The sequence below is a fragment of the Oncorhynchus gorbuscha genome, linkage group LG13 (assembly GCF_021184085.1).
Source record: "Oncorhynchus gorbuscha isolate QuinsamMale2020 ecotype Even-year linkage group LG13, OgorEven_v1.0, whole genome shotgun sequence".
Lineage (NCBI taxonomy): Eukaryota > Metazoa > Chordata > Actinopteri > Salmoniformes > Salmonidae > Oncorhynchus > Oncorhynchus gorbuscha.
The window spans coordinates 72,134,449-72,153,570 of NC_060185.1; the positions used below are offsets into that span (position 1 = coordinate 72,134,449).

General features: G+C 43.8%; 1 protein-coding gene across 1 annotated transcript in view; it reads left to right on the forward strand.

Annotated features, from left to right (window-relative positions):
* The first annotated feature begins 1,414 nt into the window (after positions 1-1,414).
* The window catches only part of LOC123994107 (gamma-aminobutyric acid receptor subunit alpha-2-like), a 72,695-nt gene continuing 54,987 nt past the window's right edge, over positions 1,415-19,122 (forward strand). Inside the window, exons 1-3 of the mRNA XM_046296615.1 lie at positions 1,415-1,724; positions 2,248-2,332; positions 3,140-3,255. Of these exons, the coding sequence (XP_046152571.1) occupies positions 2,262-2,332; positions 3,140-3,255 (187 nt within the window). The 5' untranslated portion in view covers positions 1,415-1,724; positions 2,248-2,261. The remainder of the gene's footprint in view (positions 1,725-2,247; positions 2,333-3,139; positions 3,256-19,122) is intronic.

The following is a 19,122-nucleotide window of genomic DNA, read 5'->3' on the forward strand; positions in this document are numbered from 1 at the left end:
TTATTTTGCCCCCAACGCCTATGTTGAATTGTGAGATTTGGCTAAGTACAATCTTAGAAAAAAGTGTTAATATATGCCATTTAGCAGACGCTTTTATCCAAAGCGACTTACAGTCATGTGTGCATACATTCTACGTATGGGTGGTCCCGGGAATCAAACCCACTACCCTGGCGTTACAAGCGCCATGCTCTACCAACTGAGCTACAGAAGGACAGAAGGACCATGTTCCATGTTCCATGTTCCAAAAGTGTTCTGGGAGAACCTTTTTTGGTTTCAGGCAGAACCCTTTTTGGTTCAAGGTAGAACCCTCTGTGGAAAGGGTTCTCCTATGGGGACAGCCCAAGAACCCTTTTTAGTTCTAGACAGCATCTTTTTTTCTATGAGGGTATTGATTCATTGATTGAGAGGTGGTGTGTTTATTCCTTACCCTTTACAGCAACCATGTCTTTCCCTGTTGAAACAATAAGTATTTGGGGGGGGGGTCTCTCAGCTAAGGAGTTATGACTAATTGAATCTGTCTGTAAACTTGTCAAGGTAACCATGTTTACGTTGTTCATCATTCATATTCCTTCCTCGCCATTCAAATGATTTCATGCGCCCACTCTCGATATGAATGTAGTTTTAAATAAGAAACTGGAGACATAATCAATGTATCCAATAGTATTATAGATCATATAGACTGAATGAGGCATTTCAAGAAATAAATGAATAATTTACATGTGTAGTTCAGATGGAGGTGGTTCCCAAGCACATTGATTTTCCCCCTTCTTCTTCTTTGAAGTAACAACATTCCTCTTTACTCTGAAATATGGATCTGGTATGTGGAAAATTCCATTAGAATAGGATCAAAATTCCACCTCCTTGAGATTGTCATGTTTTTTTTTTTTTTTTTTTGCAGAAACAAGGTCTTTCTCCTCCTAAGCCGTTTTCTATCAGGGTCGGTTACAGCTCATCTCATAGTGTATCGTTTAGCACATTTTTTTCTTAAGAGAAATACAGATTTAATAAAATGCCACCAGTATACACAACACCCTTGTGTTATTACATATGTATTATGCTATTATTGTTGTGTAGTTACTGGGTTAAACAATAATATAACAATAACATTTATTTTAAATGCATAAGCAAATATTGGTCAACCTTAATGCGAACTAATTAAAGGTTTTGAATTAATTGGAAAATTTTTACATCTGTTTAAAACCTTAGTTAGTAATCAATCTCTAGTGCGTGTGTGTGTGTGTGTGTGTGTGTGTGTGTGTGTGTGTGTGTGTGTGTGTGTGTGTGTGTGTGTGTGTGTGTGTGTGTGTGTGTGTGTGTGTGTGTGTGTGTGTGTGTGTGTGTGTGTGTGTGTGTGTGTGTGTGTGGTGTGGCGAAAGAGGGGGGGGGGCGAGAGAGTCGCGGAGCGTGTGTGCCTTTCCCCTGTCACGAGGTAAACTAAATTGGAAGCAGAATTGGAAAATATGACATGCTGAACAAGACCCAGTGACATCAAGGACTATGCATTTATCCGCTATTAAATTATTAAGATAATGTATGATTTGCCATAACTGTGATCTATTGGTGCTTTGAATTTATAATAAGTATCACTCGTTATTTTCGCGCGGCGTGCTCATTCCATCTTGAGAGACGGCACATCGTAGTGGTTCCATTGGGTTCAACTTTAACATTTGGCTCAATTTCTGTACGAATAATTGCTTGCAATTAGGCTACGTCCTGCATTCCAGGTGAGTCTCCTCGCTGATGAAAAGTCATTTTGTGATGAGAAAGATGTGAGAGTTCCTGTCTGTGTCTCCGCTGATCTCATACATCGTAAGTAGCCTAGCCTAGATATGATGCAGAGTTTATCTCAGTGGGGATACCCCTAAAACATTTCTGCAGACGAGCACGGGATTTTTAGAAAGGTGGTTGTGAAGGAGACTCTCTGTTGAACAACGCTAAATGTTTAGTGTTAGACAGTGGAAATGATTATTCAACAGAGGCATGTTAGGCCTATGTGTCAATGAATTCTAATTGCAGTCTCCCTAGTTAACATGGTGTAAATGTTCAATGTAAAAATAAAATTCTACGCGCATTCAAATGAATTATTTCCAGTAATACATACAGTATCTATGTATTTATTCTCTGTGTTTATTGTCTGTTAATTTGAATATATTCCCGTAGAAATAGGCCTACACCTAGAACAAGATACGCAAAATCAACAGCTGATCCATTATGGCACCATTATGTATTGTCTACCCTGGTGTGTAGGTGTACATGCAGCTATGAGGAATAGAGGCTACATTTTTCAATGTCTACTCATCTGCCTCACACTGACGATCCTCTTGCAAACGAGGTAAGTCCTTGAAAAATGTTTTTTTCATCAATTATGTTTTGTCACATTACACAGGAAGACTGAAAGTATACCACTATATCTGGTTTTGGAATTGAATTCCTTTCGTTTTGTACACTACAATAACCGAATGTAGGGAAACTATGTTTTAGTAGCCTAACCTATGAATAGCCTATGTATTTAGCATGGTGAACATCAATCAGGCTTTGTCGACGTGGGGGGCTTTGAGATGAATGAAGTGGGTGGTTTTCTGATTATGTTCCTGTGGGTGGCGATAAAGTACAGTCGCTACTCTCAGTCTGAAAAAGCAGCGCTCGGTTCAGATGCCATTGAGCGTGAGTCACTAATATGTAAATAGCACTTGATTTCAATGCTCAAGGAATGACATTCCATGAGATCACACAGTTCTCTCAATTGTACCTATGTAACTACTATAGGAATGCATATGTTTGTGTTGGGACACTTTGTAAAGTGGGACCTTTGTACTGTATGGCCAACATACAGTATATGTAGTGTATAGCCTGTACTGTGTCTATAGCCTCAGTTTATAACACAGCTTATTTTAGTAAGGTAGTGTAATTCTCAAATTGACCAGGAAGTGTCATGGTTCCAGCATTTTTGGCACATTGCACTTAGGGTCACTGTATCAAGAGCCCTCATGAATATAGCTTGTAGACTGATATTAGTATACATTCAATCAAGGAACCAATCAAGGAGTGTGTTCTTTTACCTTTTGACTCGATCTCCTCTTTCATTCCCTCCGGAATAACTATGCAAAATCCTCATCAATCTGACTTGTCTGTCTCCCAGGCCAGTGATTGCTGATCCTACAACAGATGCCTTCAAGAACAATATCACTCTCTTCACACGGATCCTTGACAGACTTCTAGATGGCTATGATAATCGTCTTCGACCCGGCCTTGGGGGTAGGGAATATCTCTTGGCTTCATTAACTATGACAAAACAAGCGCAGGGCCTGTATTCATAAAGGGTCTCAGAGTAGGAGTGCTGATCTATGATAAGTTTATAATTTTAGATCATAATTCATAACATTACATGGACAGGGGAGACCTGATCCTAGATCGGCACTCCTACTCTGAAACACTATGAATACGGTTGCAGTTTGTGAACAAACATTTTAGAAAGACATGGCATACATTTTTGACTTTAACTTTCTTGGCTTCATTTGATTAATTTTCCTGACAGGTTTAGTGGCAGTATTCCTCACAGTATTTCCGTCAGCATGCAGAAGAAATAATGCCAGCGATGCGTCTACTTGTCTTGTAATGTGTGAAATAGTGTGATCATAAATCATGTAGAGTGTAGCTGTGTGCCCAGCATACATTTGTGTGGAAAAGCAAAATGTAGTTCAGACAATGTTTCCCCCATGACAACAAAGTGATTGTCATAAAAATAAGCTAATATTTTCTCATTACATTTAATGGTGCTGCGCATGAACATATTGGTCATCAGTGGGCTTGTTATCCCAAATCCTCAGTACAAATCTGTGTCCTAAATGGTGCCCTTTTCTCTACACAATGCCCTACTTTTGAACCAAGCCCTATAGGCCCTAGTCATAAGTATAGCACTATAAAGGGAAGATTACTATTTGATTACCCTCCTGCCTGTTTGCTGAAAGTAGTGTTGTCTAGGCAGCAGGAGGCGTTTCAACGTTTCCCCAGAGGAAACAGCATCGACACTCAGCTGCCCTTCACCACCATACATAGAAGAGTCTCCCCTTAACAATTTATTAGGAAACTGCCCTGTCCTGTTCCAGCTGCTTTCAATCCACACGATCAAGATGTTGTTTGGCGTCTTTTCAGATGGGCTATTTGCTGCACTAGCCCATTGGCCACCTGGGAATACCCGCTCTGTGTGGTGGCATGATGGTCTAGTTAGGGATCTACATTAGACACAAATACATGCTTTATAAAGGACAGATCAGTGCAGTCAACTCCATCAATCTGTGATTACGATTATGCCTGGAAAAGGAAGAATTGAATGGCCGTTGATTTAACAGTATATCAGCTCCATATTGTTTTGTCAGTTCTGTTCTCCTATGTGAAAGCGGGTAATCACCTGCCCATCCTTGTTGCTCTAGTAGGTCTTAACCCTTGTTGCTTTCGGTCCTCCTCCTCAGTAAACGTTGACCTGTGCACTTTGACATTGGACCCCGGCACAGCACACAGCTACTGTATCACCAATATCAGACATCATAATCAGGCTAGTGTCAACTGAGATACTAGTAGCCTGATACATGCTACTGTCAACAGAGATACAGTACTAGTAACCTGATACCATGCTAGTGTCAACAGTGAGGACTTGTAATTTCATCGTGAGACCAGCTGAGACCAGCGGAGCAAAAAACTCATAATTATCAGCTTCCATCCAGTCAGTAGGCCAAATGTATTCAGTCCTTTATTGAAAAATGTATATCTTAACAGCCTTTATATCTATTAGAGCCATGTTTGCGCTGAGGCGAACTACAGGCCTTCAGTGTGTGACGGGTTCGTGATTCTGAAAGGACAGCAACCGTAATACCAGTTTGTAGGAGGGTGCACTTTTTCTCAAACACAAAGGGCCAGTGGTGTAGTGGAGGGTAAAAGCAGGCATAAACTGTATACCCACATTTTTTTCAGTGGGCATTTTTACACTCGCTTCTTAATACCTATTGATGGGTATCAAAGTAGTGTAGTCGAGCGGTCTGTCTCCTAGAGATGAACATACTTTGGTGCGAAAAGTGCAATCAATCCCAGAACAACAGCAAAGGACCTTGTGAAGATGCTGGAGGAAACAGGTACAAAAGTATTTATATCCACAGTAAAACGAGTCCTATATCGACATAACCTGAAAAGTCGCTCAGCAAGGAAGAAGCCACTGCTCCAAAACCATCATTAAAAAAAAGCCAGGCTACAGTTTGCAACTGCAAATGGGGAAAAATATTGTACATTTTGGAGAAATGTCCTCTGGTCTGATGAAACAAAAATAGAACTGTTTGGCCATAATGACCATCGTTATGTTTGGAGGAAAAAGGGGGAGTCTTGCAAGCTGAAGAATACCATCCCAACTGTGAAGCACGGGGGTGGCAGCATCATGTTGTGGGGGTGCTTTGCTGCAGGAGGGACTGGTGCACATCACAAAATAGATGGCATCATGAGGGAGGAAAATTATGTGGATATATTGAAGCAACATCTAAAGACATCATTCAGGAAGTTAAAGCTTGGTCACAAATGGGTCTTCCAAATGGACAATGACCCCAAGCATACTTCCAAAGTTGTGGCAAAATGGCTTAAGGACAACAAAGTCAAGGTATTGGAGTGGCCATCAAAAACCCCTGACCTCAATTTGTGGGCAGAACTGAAAAAGCGTGTGCTTGAAAGGACGCCTACAAACCTGACTCAGTTACACCCTCTCTGTCAGGAGGAATGAGTCAAAATTCACCCAACCTATTGTGGGAAGCTTGTGGAAGGCTACCCTAAACTTTTGATGCAAGTTAACCAATTTAAAGGCAATCCTGCCAAATACTAATTGAGTGTATGTAAACTTCTGACCCACTGGGAATGTGATGAAATAAATCATCCTCTCTACTATTATTCTGACATTTCACATTCTTAAAATGAAGTGGTGATCCTAACTGACCTAAAACAGGGAAGTTTTACTTGGATTAAATGTCAGGAATTGTGAAAAACTGAGTTTAAATGTATTTGGCTAAAGTGTATGTAAACTTCCGACTTCAACTGTATCAATTATGTCGTGCGATAGAGAAATCATGGCCAAAGTAGCCTATACAATCGCAAAGCACGTGAAATATATTACATGCACACAGCCTAGTTTCAACGGAATATAATCTGCAGGCAGCAAGAGCGTGCAGCTCTCAAATGGTTTTGTTATGGAGCAGCTCACAGAATGACATTGGTAGCCGGTAGGGTAGGAAAGACATTTCAATTTATGAGATCTACCAGTAAATGCTAACTAAGGCAACAATGGGTATGCAAATCAGGCATTGAAAAAGTTTAGTCCGAAGTGTTGGTTAGTGGGCTATTTATGATGCGCAATTGTCATCATTTGCTTTTTACATCAGGGGCATAGACATCGATGGACCTGGGTGGACAAGAGGCCCACCCACTGGGGAGCCAGGCCCTGATAGGCACAACCAATTAGATTGACGTGGTTTAAGCATTGTTGTGGACTTAGACCATCACATTTTTGTATTTTTTTGTTGGTTTTGAGAGTGAAAATCAGACAAATCTATAGCAAAACTCATTAAAAAAACATAGGAAAATATAGGATTTTTAACACTAGGCAGTCCTTTTGGGAACTTTTGGGCAAAATTAGAGTTTAACCACTTTTCCTGGCACCACTACACCACTGTGTAGGACCAATGGAAAGACAGCAGTCACACACAGCATGATGTTAAAGATAAGCAGTCCTTAATCTTGGACATAATAAGCCAGTAGGTCCCAATCATAATAATACAAAAACACAACCATTAAGCATTTACAACTATTTCTTAATTGCAAAAAACATTTCACGTTTAGCACACAAAGTAACCGGTGACCTAGTTTAAAGTGGAACAGACAGCGTTTTAACTACTTTGCAGATATGAAACAAACAGACAATCATAATATAATTTTAAAAATATACAATTCCCAGTTTATGCTACAAAACCAAGTTTAAAAGCGGTTTTAGAAATAGGTTCTAGGTTCTCAATGATACATAACATACACTAATGCATTGTTGGCAGAATAGATGGATGCAGTTCAATGAATGATTAATATAATTCACCAATACATTTCTGGGTAGTCCAAAAAATATTGCTATCAGGTTGTAAATCACAGGTGGCCTGGTACATTGTTTGCTGCGTCCATTCAGGATGCACTTGTTCAGATTCAATGACTCAATATTTTGGGCAAAAACGGACAGATGTAACTAAGGCTGGGAATGGCAATACAATCAAACTAGCAAGGGCGATGGTCACAAGTCAGACATAACGTGGCTAATAGGTTAGAGTATCTATTTATGTAGCAAGCTAAAAACACAGAGCCTAACTTTAGCTAGCTAGCTGCTATGAGGATGTCATGCCATTGGATTAGTGGGTGAGTGACTGGCTTTTTCCCCTTGTAATATTCAATGTGTAAACATACTGAATTACAGAACTGACTGTTACAGAACCGGCTATCAAGCACACAGAAGAGTCATCTAAGCTCACAACATTCAACACACCGTTTGGACGCTACAGGTTCCGTCGCCTGCTTTTTGGGATTATCTCAGCCCAAGACGAGTTTCAGCGAAAGATCGACGAAGTGTACGAAGGCCTTAACGGAGTTGTGGCCATTGTGGATGACATCCTTGTCTATGGTCGAACCAAAGAGGAGCACGAACGAAACCTCCGCGCGATGCTGCAAAGGTCCCGCGAGAGAGGAGTCCGGCTCAACCCTGAGAAGAGCACAGTCGGCACTACAGAGGTCAGCTACTTCGGACATATTCTCACAGCGACTGGAATCAAGCCATTTCCACAGAAGATCTTAGCCATAAAAGAAATAGAGCCACCAAAGAACCGTGCAGAGCTGGAAACAGTGCTTGGCATGGTTAACTACTTAGTCAAGTTCGCACCCAGCCTCTCCAATGCTAATGCACCCCTGCGTCAACTGCTAAAGCAGTCCAGTGAGTTTCTCTGAGACAAGCAACACAACATTGCTTTCCAGAATGTGAAAGACTTTATCACGAGAGAACTAGGACCAATCCTTCCCTATTATGACCCCGACAAAGAGCTCAGACTCCAAGTGGACGTGTCGAAGTATGGACTAGGTGCAGTGCTACTGCAAGAAGGAAAGCCCATCGGCTATGCTTCCAAATCTCTCACAGACTGTGAAATAAACTACGCTCAAATCGAAAAGGAGCTCTACGCCATTCTGTTTGGATGTAAACGTTTCCATCACTACATATATGGACAACAAGTCATTGAGCCCCTTGAGTCAATTATGAGGAAACCACTAGCCGCAGCCCCGCCAAGGCTACAGAGAATGATCCTTCAACTACCAAAATACGACTTCACAATCACTCACCGTCCAGGCAAAGACATCCATGTCGCAGACACACTCTTCAGGAAGTTTCATACCTATAAGGATAGCAGCCTCAGTGAAGGCATGGACATGCAAGTGCACACTGTGTACAGCAACTTACCAGTTAGTGACACAAAACTGAAGGAGATCCAAGCAGAACCAGAAAAGGACACACAACTCACACTGCTGAGGAAAGTCATACAGGATGGATAGCCTGAGGAGAGGAGAAAATGCCCTCAGAACGTCTCAGAATTCTGCAACCATCGTGATGAACTATCACAGATCAACGGAATAATTTTCAAAGGAGAGAAAATCATTATTCCTACCAGTCTCAGAGAAGAGATTTTGTCAAAGATCCATGCTGGACACATGGGCATGTGTCCAGCCCGGAATGTGCAAACAAATAGAGTACATTGTTGGTAAATGTGCCATCTGTCTTGAACGACACCCCTCAAACACCAAAGAGACGATGTTACCTCACTGTATCCCAGACCGAACCTGGCAGGTCGTGGCATCCGATCTGTTCACCTGGAACAACGAGGACTACATCGTAACAGTGGACTACTACAGCAGATACTTTGAACTCGACAAGCTTCACAGCACCACATCTGCAGCTGTGATACACAAGCTGAAAGCAGCCTTTGCCAGGCATGGCATTGTAGAGACTTTAATATCTGATAATGGGCCCTGTTACAAATCAAATGAGTTTGAATCCTTCACAAAAGCATGGGAGTTCACACATGTCACCACAAGCCCACATTACCCTCAAAGTAATGGCCTTGCTGAACAATCTGTGCAGATTGCTAAACCACTCATGGATAAAGCAAAAGCAGACAAGAGAGACCCCTACCTCAGTCTCCTTGAATACTGAAACACTCCAGTTGACAACATCAAATCACCAGCCCAGCTGTTGATGAGCCACAGACTTCGCTCAATACTTCCCACCACCAACCAGCAGCTGCAACCTGAGGTCGTCAGCTACAAGGAAATGCATAAAAAAGGTGCACAGAGACAACAACAACAAAAGCGATACTACGACAGGTCAGCTAGACCACTGCCACCACTGATCGACAGAGAGTAAGTTAGAATCCAGGAGCATGGCCTCTGGAAGCCAACAGTCGTCATCCAGCCAGCTGACACTGATCAATGGAGAGTCAGTTAGAATCCAGGAGCATGGCCTCTGGAAGCCAGCAGTCGTCATCCAGCCAGCTGACACTGAACGTTCATATCACGTCCGCACCACAGAAGGAGCGGTGTACCTCCGCAATCGTCGTCACCTACTGAACACAAAAGAACAACACACTGAAGAGATGAACTGTTCTCCTGAAAGAGAATGTGATGGACTAAACACACACACACAGCACAACATACACCATACTTACCTGCAACACCACAAGAACTGTTGACTGACACAGAAGCATGCTCAGCATCATATTGCACAAGGTCAGGAAGAGAGGTCAAGCGGACTGTAAACTTGTTATTGAAAGTTCACTTGAAATGCTTTGGTATTGTATTTGTTTGAAATGTTAAGATGTTATTTCTACAGTGAAAGCTGAGTTGCTGAGAATCCCTTGTTTGAAAAGTAACAGTGTTATGCAGGTGAATGAGGACCCAAAAGCGACTTGGCGAAAACAGAGTCTTTAATCCAGTAAAGGAAATATGCAATACTCCTAGACAAATCGGAGCGGGAAATAAAGCATAAAAAACAATTCCACTCGTAATGACGAGAACAGACTGGAGACTCGATCATAAACTGTAGGTTGCCTCGGGAAGGCACTTGACCGTAGCAGACTCAGACACCTGCTCACCACGCAGCATCTGAGGGAAACACGACACGACAGGGCGATACAAAGACACAGCACGGTGAACAATATACAAGGATCCGACAGGACAGAAACGGAAAACAAGGGGAGAAATAGGGACTCTAATCAGGGGAAAAGATAGGGAACAGGAGTGGAAAGACTAAATGATTGATTAGGGGAATAGGAACAGCTGGGAGCAGGAACGGAACGATAGAGAGAAGAGAGAGAGGGAGGGAGAGAGAAAAAAGGGAACGAACCTAAAAAGACCAGCAGGGGGAAAACGAACAGAAGGAAAAGCAAAATGACAAGACAATATAAGACAAAACATGACAGTACCCCCCCACTCACCGAGCGCCTCCTGGCGCACTCGAGGAGGAATCCTGGCGGCAACGGAGGAAATCATCAATCAGTGAACGGTCCAGCACGTCCTGAGACGGAACCCAACTCCTCTCCTCAGGACCGTAACCCTCCCAATCCACTAAGTATTGGTGACCCCGTCCACGAGAACGCATGTCCATGATCCTACGTACCTTGTAAATAGGTGCGCTCTCGACAAGGACGGGAGGGGGGGGAGGGAAGACGAACGGGGGTGCGAAGAAAGGGCTTGACACAGTTGACATGGAAGACAGGATGGACGCGACGAAGATGTCGCGGAAGAAACAGTCGCACAGCGACAGGATTGACGACCTGGGAGACACGGAACGGACCAATGAACCGCGGAGTCAACTTACGAGAAGCTGTCGTAAGAGGAAGGTTGCGAGTGGAAAGCCACACTCTCTGGCCGCAACAATACCTTGGACTCTTAATCCTACATTTATTGGCGGCTCTCACAGTCTGTGCCCTGTAACGGCAAAGTGCAGACCTCACCCTCCTCCAGGTGCGCTCACAACGTTGGACAAACGCTTGAGCGGAGGGAACGCTGGACTCGGCAAGCTGGGATGAGAACAGAGGAGGCTGGTAACCCAGACTACTCTGAAATGGAGATAACCCGGTAGCAGACGAAGGAAGCGAGTTGTAAGCGTATTCTGCCCGGGGGAGCTGTTCTGCCCAAGACGCAGGGTTTCTGAAAGAAAGGCTGCGTAGTATGCGACCAATCGTCTGATTGGCCCTCTCTGCTTGACCGTTAGACTGGGGATGAAACCCGGAAGAGAGACTGACGGACGCACCAATCAAACGACAGAACTCCCTCCAAAACTGTGACGTGAATTGCGGGCCTCTGTCTGAAACGGCGTCTAACGGGAGGCCATGAATTCTGAACACATTCTCGATGATGATTTGTGCCGTCTCCTTAGCGGAAGGAAGTTTAGCGAGGGGAATGAAATGTGCCGCCTTAGAGAACCTATCGACAACCGTAAGAATCACAGTCTTCCCCGCAGACAAAGGCAGACCGGTAATGAAGTCTAGGGCGATGTGAGACCATGGTCGAGAAGGAATGGGAAGCGGTCTGAGACGACCGGCAGGAGGAGAGTTACCTGACTTAGTCTGCGCGCAGTCCGAACAAGCAGCCACGAAACGGCGCCTGTCACGCTCCTGAGTCGGCCACCAAAAGCGCTGGCGAATAGAAGCAAGAGTGCCTCGAACGCCGGGATGACCAGCTAACTTGGCAGAGTGAGCCCACTGAAGAACAGCCAGACGAGTAGAAACAGGAACGAAAAGAAGGTTACTAGGACAAGCGCGCGGCGACGCAGTGTGCGTGAGTGCTTGCTTAACCTGTCTTTCAATTCCCCAGACTGTCAACCCGACAACACGCCCATAAGGAAGAATCCCCTCGGGATCAGTAGAAGCCACAGAAGAACTAAAAAGACGGGATAAGGCATCAGGCTTGGTGTTCTTGCTACCCGGACGGTAAGAAATCACAAACTCGAAACGAGCGAAAAACAACGCCCAACGAGCTTGACGAGCATTAAGTCGTTTGGCAGAACGGATGTACTCAAGGTTCTTATGGTCTGTCCAAACGACAAAAGGAACGGTCGCCCCCTCCAACCACTGTCGCCATTCGCCTAGGGCTAAGCGGATGGCGAGCAGTTCGCGGTTACCCACATCATAGTTGCGTTCAGATGGCGACAGGCGATGAGAAAAATAAGCGCAAGGATGAACCTTATCGTCAGACTGGAAGCGCTGGGATAGAATGGCTCCCACGCCTACCTCTGAAGCGTCAACCTCGACAATGAATTGTCTAGTGACGTCAGGAGTAACGAGGATAGGAGTGGACGTAAAACGTTCTTTTAGAAGATCAAAAGCTCCCTGGGCGGAACCGGACCACTTAAAACACGTCTTGACAGAAGTAAGAGCTGTGAGAGGGGCAGCAACTTGACCGAAATTACGAATGAAACGCCGATAGAAATTAGCGAAACCTAGAAAGCGCTGCAACTCGACACGTGACCTTGGAACGGGCCAATCACTGACAGCTTGGACCTTAGCGGAATCCATCTGAATGCCTTCAGCGGAAATAACGGAACCGAGAAAAGTAACGGAGGAGACATGAAAAGAGCACTTCTCAGCCTTCACGTAGAGACAATTCTCTAAAAGGCGCTGGAGAACACGTCGAACGTGCTGAACATGAATCTCGAGTGACGGTGAAAAAATCAGGATATCGTCAAGGTAGACAAAAACAAAGATGTTCAGCATGTCTCTCAGAACATCATTAACTAATGCCTGAAAAACAGCTGGCGCATTGGCGAGACCAAACGGCAGAACCCGGTACTCAAAATGCCCTAACGGAGTGTTAAACGCCGTTTTCCACTCGTCCCCCTCTCTGATGCGCACGAGATGGTAAGCGTTACGAAGGTCCAACTTAGTAAAGCACCTGGCTCCCTGCAGAATCTCGAAGGCTGATGACATAAGGGGAAGCGGATAACGATTCTTAACCGTTATGTCATTCAGCCCTCGATAATCCACGCAGGGGCGCAGAGTACCGTCCTTTTTCTTAACAAAAAAAAACCCCGCCCCGGCCGGAGAGGAAGAAGGCACTATGGTACCGGTGTCAAGAGACACAGACAAATAATCCTCGAGAGCCTTACGTTCGGGAGCCGACAGAGAGTATAGTCTACCCCGAGGAGGAGTGGTCCCCGGAAGGAGATCAATACTACAATCATACGACCGGTGAGGAGGAAGGGAGTTGGCTCGGGACCGACTGAAGACCGTGCGCAGATCATGATATTCCTCCGGCACTCCTGTCAAATCGCCAGGTTCCTCCTGAGAAGTGGGGACAGAAGAAACGGGAGGGATGGCAGACATTAAACACTTCACATGACAAGAAACGTTCCAGGATAGGATAGAATTACTAGACCAATTAATAGAAGGATTATGACATACTAGCCAGGGATGACCCAAAACAACAGGTGTAAAAGGTGAACGAAAAATCAAAAAAGAAATAGTCTCACTGTGGTTACCAGATACTGTGAGGGTTAAAGGTAGTGTCTCAAATCTGATACTGGGAAGATGACTACCATCTAAGGCGAACATGGGCGTAGGCTTGTCTAACTGTCTGAAAGGAATGTCATGTTTCCGAGCCCATGCTTCGTCCATGAAACAACCCTCAGCCCCAGAGTCTATCAAGGCACTGCATGTAGCACCCGAACCGGTCCAGCGTAGATGGACTGACATAGTAGTACAGGATCTAGATGGAGAGACCTGAGTAGTAGCGCTCACCAGTAGCCCTCCGCTTACTGATGAGCTCTGGCTTTACTGGACATGAATTGACAAAATGTCCAGCAAGTCCGCAATAGAGGCACAGGCGGTTGGTGATCCTCCGTTCCCTCTCCTTAGTCGAGATGCGAATACCTCCCAGCTGCATGGGCTCAGTCTCTGAGCCAGAGGAGGGAGATGGTTGCGATGCGGAGCAGGGAAACACCGTTGACGCGAGCTCTCTTCCACGAGCTTGGTGACGAAGATCTACCCGTCGTTCTATGCGGATGGCGAGAGCAATCAAAGAGTCCACACTGGAAGGAACCTCCCGGGAGAGAATCTCATCTTTAACCACTGCGTGGAGTCCCTCCAGAAAACGAGCGAGCAGCGCCGGCTCGTTCCAGTCACTAGAGGCAGCAAGAGTGCGAAACTCTATAGAGTAATCCGTTATGGATCGATCACCTTGGCATAGGGAAGCCAGGGCCCTAGAAGCCTCCCTACCAAAAACTGAACGGTCAAAAACCCGAATCATCTCCTCTTTAAAGTTCTGGTAATTGTTAGAACAATCAGCCCTTGCCTCCCAGATAGCTGTGCCCCACTCTCGAGCCCGGCCAGTAAGGAGTGATATGACGTAAGCAACCCGAGCTCTCTCTCTAGAGTATGTGTTGGGTTGGAGAGAGAACACAATATCACACTGGGTGAGAAAGGAGCGGCACTCCGTGGGCTGCCCGGAGTAACAAGGTGGGTTATTAACCCTAGGTTCCGGAGGCTCGGCAGACCAGGAAGTAACAGGTGGCACGAGACGAAGACTCTGGAACTGTCCAGAGAGGTCGGAAACCTGAGCGGCCAGGTTCTCCACGGCATGACGAGCAGCAGACAATTCCTGCTCGTGTCTGCCGAGCATGGCTCCTTGGATCTCGACGGCAGTGTTACGAGCGTCTGAAGTCGCTGGGTCCATTCTTTGGTCGGATCCTTCTGTTATGCAGGTGAATGAGGACCCAAAAGCGACTTGGCGAAAACAGAGTCTTTAATCCAGTAAAGGAAATATGCAATACTCCTAGACAAATCGGAGCGGGAAATAAAGCATAAAAAACAATTCCACTCGTAATGACGAGAACAGACTGGAGACTCGATCATAAACTGTAGGTTGCCTCGGGAAGGCACTTGACCGTAGCAGACTCAGACACCTGCTCACCACGCAGCATCTGAGGGAAACACGACACGACAGGGCGATACAAAGACACAGCACGGTGAACAATATACAAGGATCCGACAGGACAGAAACGGAAAACAAGGGGAGAAATAGGGACTCTAATCAGGGGAAAAGATAGGGAACAGGAGTGGAAAGACTAAATGATTGATTAGGGGAATAGGAACAGCTGGGAGCAGGAACGGAACGATAGAGAGAAGAGAGAGAGGGAGGGAGAGAGAAAAAAGGGAACGAACCTAAAAAGACCAGCAGGGGGAAAACGAACAGAAGGAAAAGCAAAATGACAAGACAATATAAGACAAAACATGACAAACAGTATGTTGGATCATTGTTTCAGAGTCTATGTTGATTCAGTTGGTGTGGTATGGAATATAAATGGTTACTTACCTTGAGTTCAAACTACAGAGCATGTATTCAAAAGAAACCCTTAGAATATGTAAACATTTTTCTTTTGTTTTAAAAGAAGGGGGATGTAATATTAATACGTGTAAACTTACTGAATTGTAATTGGATGCATTTTACCGCCATATCATACTGTGCTATGATTGGTTAAGACCACCCAAATGGTTAGGTCATGGTCAGAATGATCCTGGTTGGCGATATGTGAACATGCCAGTTATAGCTAGCTAATAAAGAGCTACATTAAGAATTATCCTGTAGCACTGCATTTCATTATTTTGTACAACGTGTGCAAAACAAGACACCCCTCATATCGTTTTTTGGTGGCTATACACAGCTAGAGATGCAGGTGTCATTTGGGTAGCTAACAAACTCTTGAATGACTGTTTTCATATCATATCTCTTGTGTTTGCAAATTTACTCTGGCTATCTAACGTTACTCTGATTTCAGAGCACTCTCGTCTCAGTGTGCCAGAGCGCAGAACAACTGATGAATTTACGAACTCGCAACACCTGCAAAAAAAAGTCATAGTTAGTCAAGAACACTCTAGATGACATGTAAACAGCCTAACCAGCTCTGCTACGCCAAGTAGAATGGTCAGAGTGAGGTGTTTTCTCATTTGGGTCTGGAAGTAGCAAGCCAGCAAGCTAGTTAACTTTAGCCAGTTAGTTAGGGTGCTTGGTTTGGACCAGCATGCATTGGCAGGCAAGCTGCAGAAGGAGAAGGGGGCTACAATTCCCCATAGTCTATCAGTGCAATGTTGACGGCCAACTAGTTGAAAAAGTTTGAGGGTTTATCTAATGTTCCTTCGTTCGATTTTAGCTCATCTTGCTTTGGGTAGCATTAATGTTAGTTGTTGTTGACATACCTAACTGAGGGAGAGAGAGCCTACGTCTTCATAATTGTTTGATCAATAGAACTGTAAAGTTCCCAAATGTAAGAAGACTCCCGTGATGTTTACACATTCGCAGAAATCCATTCAGGTCTATTTTGTGGCTTTTGGTGAATGCGCTCTAATGATCTAAATTTGCGCTGTTGCGACTGCCAGTCTAGTTCAAAGTGAATGATGGCAGGCCTGTGTGGCAAATGGCTTGTTTGTATAAAGGTCTACTGTAGCTCTGATTGACTATAGTGCCCCAGTCTGGTGGACTCCTGTCTTAGACAAGACAGATGGTTTTATTCGGTTTTATTTACACCAGTGTTTATTAATTGTCCAAACGCATGCCAACTTTCCCATTCTATATTGCAATAGAATTTTTACAAATGTCTTAGTATACAGTACGCATTTCCCAAACATTCTAAGAATTTCTGAACACAACATGACCATATCTAACAGGTCGCTTGTCAGAATTTTTCTTTTTGGTTTCATATTATTCCTGGGGGTGTATAAATGTATACAGATTTTAAGATTTCATGTTGCTAAAATATTGTCAGTTCCAATTTAAATGCAGCATTGTTTCACACACAAGCTATTTTAAAAGAGATGGCTAACAATAGCAAGCGCTCTGCAAAAAAAAAAACACAGTTCCACTCACCAGATAATGATAATTTAAAAATAACTTATTTTTGAAATGTATTCTTGAAAAGTGAGAAGCTAACAAATTAGCAACAACATCCTATTTGATAACACATGCTGCAAACTAGCCAATAACAAAAGCTAGTAGCTAGACTGTGGGAAAACTACTGCTCGCTATTTACATAAGTATTCAGACCCTTTACTCAGTACTTTGTTGATGCACCTTTGGCAGTGATTACAGACTCGAATCTTCTTGGGTATGACGCTACAAGTTTGACACACCTATATTTGGGGAGCTTCTCACATTTCTCTCTGCAGGTCCTCTCAAAATCTGTCAGGTTGGATTGGAAGCGACGCTGCACAGATATTTTCAGGTCTCTCCAGAGATTTTTGGTCGGGTTCAAGTCCAGGCTCTGGCTGGACCACTCAAGGACATTGAGACTTGTCCCAAAGCTACTTGTGCATTGTCTTGGCTGTGTGCTTCCTGTTGGAAGGTGAACCTTTGCCCCAGTCTGAGGTCCTGAGTGCTTTGGAGAAGGTTTTCATCAAGGATCTCTCTGTACATTGCTCTGTACTTTACTCTCTATCAGAGTGACCATTGGGTTCTTGGTCACCTCCCTCACCAAGGCCCTTCTCCCCCGATTGCTCAGTTTGGCCAGGAGGCCAGCTCTAGTAAGAGTCTTGGTGATTCCATACTTCTTCCATTTAAGAATGATGGAGGCCACTGTGTTCTTGGGGACCTTCGATGCTGCATAAATGTTTTTGTACCCTTCTCCAGATGTGTGCCTCGACACAATCCTGTCTCGGAGCTCTACGAACAATTCCTTCGATCTTATGGCTTGGTCTTTGCTCTGATATCCACTGTCAACTGTGGGACCTTATATAGACAGGTATGTGCCTTTCCAAATCATGGCCAAATCAATTGAATTTACCATAGGTGGACTCCAATCAAGTTGTAGAAACATCTCAAGGATGATCAATGGAAAAAGGATGCACCTGATCTAAATTTCGAGTCTCATAGCAAAGGGTCTGAATACTTATCCGAATAAGGTTTTTAATACATTTGCAAAATAAAAAAATAAAAAAACTGTTTTCACTTTGTCATTATAGAGTATTGTGTTTAGATTGATGAGGGTTTTTAAAAATCAATTTTAGAATGAGGCTGTAATGTAACAAACTATGGAAGCAGGCAAGCGGTCTGAATACTTCCCGAAGGCACTGTATTATCATAATCATAATTTTATCAATCCTGAGCCCTTCTCTAGTGGCTTAGAAGGCTAATTTTTCCCCCACTGTGTTTGGGTTAGTAATCATTTGTAAAGTGTCTCTATTTTCCCTCAGTATGCATTTTTTCACTATTCTGAATGTCTAAAGAATCCATTTCTTTGGAAATATTAACACAGAAATACTGGACATTGTACTGGACAACTCTTATGGCGGTGAGTTGACAAAATTACCCTATACCATGTTAGTGTCAACAGAGATACAGTACTAGTAACCTGATACCATGCTAGTGTCAACAGAGATACAATACTAGTAACCTGATACCATGCTAGTGTCAACAGAGATACAATACTAGTAACCTGATACCATGCTAGTGTCAACAGAGATACAATACTAGTAACCTGGTACCATGCTAGTGTCAACAGAGATACAGTACTAGTAACCTGATACCTTGCTAGTGTCAACAGAGATACAGTACTAGTAACCTGATACCTTGCTAGTGTCAACAGAGATACAGTACTAGTAACCTGATACCTTGCTAGTGTCAACAGAGATACAATACTAGTAACCTGATACCTTGCTAGTGTCAACAGAGATACAGTACTAGTAACCTGATACCTTGCTAGTGTCAACAGAGATACAATACTAGTAACCTGATACCTTGCTAGTGTCAACAGAGATACAGTACTAGTAACCTGATACCTTGCTAGTGTCAACAGAGATACAATACTAGTAACCTGATACCTTGCTAGTGTCAACAGAGATACAGTACTAGTAACCTGATACCTTGCTAGTGTCAACAGAGATACAATACTAGTAACCTGATACCTTGCTAGTGTCAACAGAGATACAATACTAGTAACCTGATACCATGCTAGTGTCAACAGAGATACAATACTAGTAACCTGATACCTTGCTAGTGTCAACAGAGATACAGTACTAGTAACCTGAT